Consider the following 7,702-nt stretch of genomic DNA (forward strand, 5'->3'; position numbering starts at 1 on the left):
GTAGTTTTAGAATTTCTAAAATCTAAGTCTAAAATCCAGAGTTTAAACTAAAAGAAGATTACATTAGAAATCTAGAACGGTAAGGTCTTAAAATATCTAAAACAATTAGTACCTTGCTGTAGACTTTTTCAATAAAATGCATATTTCAACACTTAATTTTTTTTTCAATCTTGATTAATGATTCTAGAATTGTTAGAATCAAATCTAATTTTAGAATCCAAAATTTAAACTACAGAAAGCTTAAATTAGAAATCTAGAAATGTAACGTTTCAAAATGTCTAAAAACTAGTACCCTGCTCTAGATCTTTTAAATAAAATGCATATTTCGACACTTAGAATTTTCTAAAATTTTGATTTGTAGTTCTAAAATTGCTAAAATCTAATTCTATAATCCAAAATTTAAACTAAAAAAACATTACATTAGAAATCTAGAACGGTAAGGTCTTAAAATGTCTAAAACAATTAGTACCTTGCTGTAGACTTTTTCAATAAAATGCATATTTCGACACTTAATTTTTTTTAGATCTTCATTTATGATTCTAAAATTGTTAGAATCGAATCAAATTTTAGAATCCAAAATTTAAACTAAAAAAAACTTAAATTAGAAATCTAGAACTGTAACGTTTCAAAATGTCTAAAAAACTAGTACCCTGTTGTAGATTTTTTAAATAAAATGCATATTTTGACACTTCGAATTTTCTAAAATTTTGATTTGTAGTTCGAGAAATCTAATTCTAAATCTAATTCAAGAATACAGAATTCAAACTAAAAGAAGATTACATTAGAAATCTAGAAATGCAAGGTCTCGAAATGCCTAAAAGAACTAATACTTTGCTATAGATTTTTAAAATAAAATGCATATTTTGACACTTAGAATTGTTAAAATTTTGATTTTTAATTCTAGTATTGCTAAAATCTAATTCTAGAATCTAGATTTTAAAGTAAAGAAAGACTACATCAGAAATCAAAAAATGTATGACATCAAAATGTCTAAAAAACTAGTACCTTGCTGTAGACTAACTAAAATGTATATTTCCACACTTTTTTTTTTAGAATTTTGATTTGTAATTCTAGAATTGCTAGAATCAAATTCTAGAATCCAGAATTCAATCTATAAAGAAAGATTAAAGTAAAAATCTAGAAATGTAACGTTTCAAAATATCTAAAAACTAGCATCTTGCTGTAGACTTTTTAAATAAAATGCATATTTCCACACTTAGAATTTTTTAAAATTTTTATTTGTAATTTTACAATTGCTAGAATCGAACTTAGAATCCAGAATTTAAACGAAAGGTAAATTAAATTAGAAATCTTGAAATGTAAGGCCTCAAAATGTCTAAAAAACTAGTACCTTGATGTAGACTTCGCATATTTTGACTCAAAAATTTTAAAATTTTGATTTATAATTCTAGAATTGCTCGAAATAAACTATAGAATCCAGAATTTAAAGTAAAGAAAAATTACATCAGAAATCTAGAAATGTAACGCATCAGAAGGTTTTTGAATTTAAAATTCACACTGAAGCAAGATTAAAATAAAAATCTCGAAATGCCTAAAAACTAGTACCTAGTACCTAAAAAACTAGTACCTTGCTGTAGACTTCTTGGATGGTGTCCCTTGGGCGGTGGTACCGGCACCTCTGGTTCTACACGTAACAATTGAATAAACAAAACGAAAAACCGCATTTACAAGCATGCAAAAGCATTTGAACTATACCAAAAAACAAAACAAAAGTGTAGGTGGCTATCTATGTCGTGTGTGTGTGTGTCTTAAATTTAATACAACACCTTTAAACGAAACTGAGGGTCTTTGTGGGTTGGTCCACGATTTGTACCTTTGAGGGTCAAGCTGTCTCTTCACTTCTTCCTTTGCTTTTTTCGGGAGAGGAGAAACGGATTTGGGACGGGAACGAAGTACCAGAGAGGTGTCACGTGACCCTATGGTACCCTCAGGAGAGGAGAGTGACCTCGTGTTGTCCTCCGACCTCGGGTACCTATGAGCGATCCACGACGCGGCCAAATACGGCGCTATATCCCTCAATTCTTTGAGGTTGGGTGAGGAGGTGAACATTTGACCCAAAAGTGAGATATCGTGCGCACACGACTCAAATTTCCTCCTCAATTTCTCAACTTCTCCAATGGGACAACCGAGGATGTTTGCCAACTCTTCGGTACTACGGGTTTTCTCGTTTTGTTGTTTTCGCGAGTAGAGACTTGCGATTTTACTGATGATGTTGATGTGAGGCATGAAACGGTCCTCAGCTCGGAGAAAAGTCGGTGAGACTACACCGCGCCTCACTCGGCTTCTGCCTCGTCCGGGGTACTCATATTTACTCCTCAAAAACTCCACGTTTTCACCACATGGTGAGATTTTCCTCAAAGTGTACAAGTTTGAGTCGCTGCGACTGCGCCAAGGCTTGAGGAGAGTCAAACGAGGCGGATAAGTGTAGTCGGGATACTCAAACTTGTGCCTCAAACGCCGGACTTCGCCGGTTTTTACCTCAAAAAAAGGGGAAAGACTGCGACTGCGAGGAGTACCATCGGAGATTGAGGGACTTTTAGTCTCAAACCTCATCAATTCTTGCTCCCCAAACAACTCCTTCAGGTTCTGGTTCGATTGCGACTTGTAGGTTTTGAGGGTACTCTCAGGAGGCTCCTCCAAAGGCTTGTAAATCGTCGGGGAGTACTTCTCGCCGGCTGCGTTCTCAAAATACTCAACTTTTTTCTTGATTTCGTCGGTTTTGACCTCAATTACGGTTCTAGTGGAGTCATCGGTACCACTTTCGCTAGTTTTTGGTTCTGACTTTGCCCCTTTTGCTAAATCATTTTTGGGTAAACTGTCTGAATTTCGACGTACTGTCAACGTGGTACTGTATGTTTTTGGTTCTGATGGTACCTGAATCGAATAGTCTTGTACCTTTTGACCATAAATCTCTGTTAACTGATTTTTCAAAATATTAATTTGGTCATTTGAGAGACTAGACCAAATTCGGCTTCCGATAGCCCGAGTTAGGAGTTTTTCCTCGGATTCGACCAATTTTGGTACTTTGGTGACCCTCCCTTCGGATTGTGACCGACGTTCTACCATTTTATTGGCAAGACTTAAGACTGAGTCTCCTCGCCATAGAGGCTTATAAGTGTCCTTAAAAATTTCTGGTTTCTTCTCAAAAATCTTCAATTTTTCAAACTCTTCTTTGATGTTATCGACGGATTTTTCCTTGATTCTCAATCCTCGATCACACTCTTTCTTCCAACGGTACTTCTCGACTTCCTTTGGACTAAATAAGAACCCTTTTTCCTTGGCTTGTCTCAATTGGACTGCAAGGGACTCCAACTCCTTCTCGGCCCTTTCCCGCGTTCGGACTTCCTTCCATCTGTCAAAATCAATGATTTCGTCTTCGGTACGTCTCCGAGGAGTCCTAGACGCAGCCGTTTGTTCGAGAAGTCCAAACCGTTCAATGGCCGAGTAGAAATCATTCAAGTCCTTAAACCGACTACTCCTAGTCCTCAAGAGGTCACAGGACTCAATGGAACTAGTACTATGCGAAATGCTAGGGCAGGAGTAGAGAGAGACTTCTGGAATCACGGGTTGGGCCTTAAACTGCATGATTCTCCTCGAGGAGGGTGACCTTGGTACCACTTTGGGGGAGATTGGACGAGTTGTTTGCGAGAAAACTAGTTTTGGGGGGAGACTAGTACTCCGTTTTTCGGGTTTTTGGACTTCGAAAGTCACCGATTTGGGACTGGTTGAACGCGATCTTAACACCAAGTCCAAACTACGGAATTTCGAGTCGCTGACAGGTCTAGTGTGTTTCAAGTAGACTTTCATGGCGCTTATGGACGGCTCGGTGCGTTTTTGGACTTTCTCCACACGTGGGATTGGAGGCGAGTCCAAATCTCGGAGGAGTAGATTTTGGAAAAAATGGTTTTGGTCTTTGATTTTGGGTTTGGTGGTACCAGTTTTAGGTTTTGGGCGCCCAATTGTCGAAATTGTTATTTTTGGGTTAGTACCCTTGACTTTTTGACTTTTCAGGATTTGTTTCCCTTTGTCAGTGATGCCAACTTTGATTGGGATTGAGATGTTTTTGGTGGTACCATGACTATTTCGGGTTGAGGCTACCACAGCGTTGGTTTTTTTGTACATGGTACCACTCTTTTGTATTTCCACGGCCTTCTTGACCTCATTTGGGGACAACAAATCTGGGGGGTGTTTAATCGTGGTTTTGGTTTTGGGCAAAGTCAAGTCAAATTTCCTTTTTTCGGTACCAAAAGTCTTGGGTGGTACTTTGGACTTGGCCCGAATGGTGGTACGACTTTCCACCTTGCGGGTGCAAGTCTTGGGGTCTTTGCTCGTGGTAAGTGTTGAAACTAGTCGCGATTTGATCTCGGGTGAAGCACTTACGACTTTTGAAACTCTCATTTTGGGTTTGGTACCCAGTTTGCAGGTGATTTTGTCGCGGAGGTACTTCACATTGGTGTCACTGGTGGTGAAACACGTTTCGTGTCTCCGACTTGGGGATTTCTCGACTTTCATGGTCGAGATGAGTCTCAATGTGGAGTTGTTGCGGGAGGAGCGGCGTCGAGGGGGCGAGGGAGGTTTGGTTTGGGGGTGGATTGTGACGGGGTAGCAGAGAATTTCTCTTTGTGGTTTGATGGTTTTGTGTATGCGGATTCGAGTCAACGTTGGCGAGATCGGAAAGTATTCCATTTCCGGTTCGTCTGGAAAATCTTCCCGGTTAAAATTTTGGCCTCGGGGGGCGGAAAAGTGTACGAAACTGGAGGGTGTCAAGATAGTTCAAATACTTTAGACAAACCTTGGTCCAACACCGGGGTTAGGGGTGAGAGTAGAAAGCGTGCGTTACCTGATTAGTAGAAGGGCTCAAAAAGGGCTTACCTTTAGGGCGCTCGGGGGCGGGTTTGCGGAGCCCATGGAGGGGTATATCGCCCCCTTTTTGGATGATTTTGTAGGCCTCCTTTTGCTCGGAAGGGCTCAATTGAGTCGATTCGTCTCTGCGTCGGAAAACCAAAGTTGAGTCGCTCTCATATCCAGATTCCTTGAGAGCCCTTTGGGGGGAAAAAAGTCAAAATTTGGTTCAAGTCACACGATTGGTACTCACTGGTTGATGAAACTCTTGGTTTGTGGTACTCTCTTCTGTTGTTCCAAATGCTACAAAGAGAAAAATTAGTACCACCGAAATTTTTTCCCGAGTTAGAGACATGCAGCATGCCATGAGAAAGAAAAACAGAAGAGTGAAAATTGTTTGGTCCTTACAGATTTTGCTAAGGCTCGGGCGAACATAATATCATAGCTTGGCAGTGCCGAATTGTCGTCCAACCACTAATTTGGTTGTGAAAAAAAATGTTAGTCACAAATCCAACACCAAATGTGTTATTAAATACTAAACAAAAAAAATGAGGTATAAAAATCCTACCCCGTCGAATATATCCATCACTTCGTCCCACCACTAAAAAGGGAAAACACGAATTTAGAACTAAGCAAAATTTTTGGTAATTGATTTGTGAGCATGCTTGGTGGGGATTTTGCGAAATTTTGACTCACTTCTTTCGCTTCCTTCTCGGAGATAGAGGAGCGGCCGGGAATGTAGTTCTCGATGCGCCCGGGTTGGTTCTTGTAAGGGTCATGGCCATGCTTGATTATGCTAAAAAAATTTATACTCGATCTAGTAGAGGCCAATTTTTCCTCAAATATTCTTGGGAACAAAAGGCTATTTCTAGATTATGAAAGAGACTGTCAAAATGTACAATCGGTGCAAATCTTATGTAAAACACCCGAAAATTAGCTTTGTTACAAAGATTTCAAAAAATTTTTGAGTTTGACTTAGCCCAGTATGAAATTTTTTTCTATTGGAGCTTTTAGTAAACACAATTTGGGCAAATTTTGCCCAAAGCTACTAAAAATATAACATTGTGTTTCTAAAAACTTTTGTCAAATTATTTCAAGACAGACTTGATCTAGCAGAGGCCAAAAGTTTGACCTGATTTAGCACCCTTATTGAAATTTAAAAGACTAAAACGGATCAAATATTATTTATAATTAAAATACGTTTCTGGAGTGTGAAAGAGAGAGTCAAAATGTACAATTGGTGCAAATCTCATCTAAACTACTCAAAAATTAGCTTTGTTACAAAGATTTGAAAAAAAAATTGAGTTTGACCTAGCCCAGTTTGGATTTTTTTTCTATTGGAACTTTTAGTAAACACAATTTGAACAAATTTTGCCCAAAGCTACTAACAGTATAATATTGTGTTTCCCAAAAATTTTAATCAAAATATTCCAAGGCAGACTTGATCTAGCAGTGGCCAAATGTTTGACCTGATTTAGCACCCTTATTAAAATTTAAAAGACTAAAACGGATCAAATATTATTTATAATTAAAATACGTTTCTGGATTGTGAAAGAGAAAGCCAAAATGTTCATTCTGTGAAAATCTTGTCCAAATAACTTGTAAATTAGCTATGTTACAAAGATTAAAAAAAAAATTGAATATGATTTAGCCCATTTGGAAATTTTTCTTCTATTGGAACTCTTAGCAAACATAATTTGCCTAAATTTTGCCTAACGCTACTACCAACATAACACTGTGTTTCTAAAAAGTTTCATCAAAATATTCCAGGGCATACTCGATCTAGCAGAGCCCAAAATTTTGACGTTGATTTAGCACCTTAACTGAAATATTGAAAACTTAAACGGCTCAAATATTATTTGTAACAAAAATTTGTCTCTAGATTGTAAAAGAGAGTGTTAAAATGTACATTTGGTGAAAATCTTGTCCAAATAACTTGTAAATTAGCTTCGTTACAAAGATTTCAAAAAAATTTTTTTGAGTTTGACTTAGCCCAGTATGAAATTTTTTTCTATTGGAGCTTTTAGTAAACACAATTTGGGCAAATTTTGCCCAAAGCTACTAAAAATATAACATTGTGTTTCTAAAAAATTTTATCAAAATATTCCAAGGCAGACTTAATTTAGCAGAGACCAAAAATTTGACCTGACTTAGCACCCTTATTAAAATTTTAAAAATTAAAACGGCTCAAATGTTATTTATAACAAAAATGTGTTTCTATATTGTAAAAGAGAGTGTTTAAATTTACATTTGATAAAAATCTCGTTTAAATAACTTGTAAATTGGCTTCGTTAAGAAATTTTGAAAAAAAAAAGAGTTTAACTTAGCCCAGTTTGGAATTTTTCTTTTATTGGGGCTTTTAGTAAACACAATTTGGCCAAATTTTGCCCAAAACTACAAACAATATAATATTGTGTTTCCAAGACAGACTAGCAAAAATTTCACTGATTTAGCACTTTTGTTAAAATTTTGAAAATCAAAACGGCTCAAATATTGTTTGGACCAAAAATTTATTTTTAGATTGTTAAAGAGAGTGTCAAAATGTATAATTGGTGAAAATCTTATATAAACCACTGTTAAATTAGCTTTGTTACAAAGTTTTGAAAAAAAATTTGGATATGACTTAGCCCAGTTTAGAATTTTTTTTCTATTGGAGCTTCCAATAAACACAATTTGACCAAATTTTGCCCAAAGCTACTAACAATATAACACAGTGTTTTTGAAAAATTTTATCAAAATATTCSAAAGCAGACTCGATCTAGCAGAGACCAAAAATTTCACCTGACTTAGCACCCTAATTAAAATTTTGAAGACTAAAACGGTTCAAATATTATTTGTG

General features: G+C 36.6%; 1 protein-coding gene across 1 annotated transcript in view; it reads right to left on the bottom strand.

The window, feature by feature from the left end:
* LOC123010057 overlaps positions 1–7,702 on the bottom strand; it is a 75,414-nt gene that overhangs the window by 17,630 nt on the left and 50,082 nt on the right. Inside the window, exons 19-25 of the mRNA XM_044406690.1 lie at positions 5,560–5,659; positions 5,432–5,464; positions 5,272–5,337; positions 5,117–5,166; positions 4,894–5,063; positions 1,788–4,718; positions 1,589–1,645 (exon numbers count right to left, since the gene is read on the bottom strand). Coding sequence (XP_044262625.1) covers positions 1,589–1,645; positions 1,788–4,718; positions 4,894–5,063; positions 5,117–5,166; positions 5,272–5,337; positions 5,432–5,464; positions 5,560–5,659 — 3,407 coding nt within the window. The remainder of the gene's footprint in view (positions 1–1,588; positions 1,646–1,787; positions 4,719–4,893; positions 5,064–5,116; positions 5,167–5,271; positions 5,338–5,431; positions 5,465–5,559; positions 5,660–7,702) is intronic.

The sequence above is a fragment of the Tribolium madens genome, unplaced genomic scaffold (genome assembly GCF_015345945.1).
Source record: "Tribolium madens isolate multiple individuals breed KSU strain unplaced genomic scaffold, Tmad_KSU_1.1 Scaffold_7;HRSCAF=85;Tcas5.2_LG10, whole genome shotgun sequence".
In the NCBI taxonomy this organism is placed as follows: domain Eukaryota; kingdom Metazoa; phylum Arthropoda; class Insecta; order Coleoptera; family Tenebrionidae; genus Tribolium; species Tribolium madens.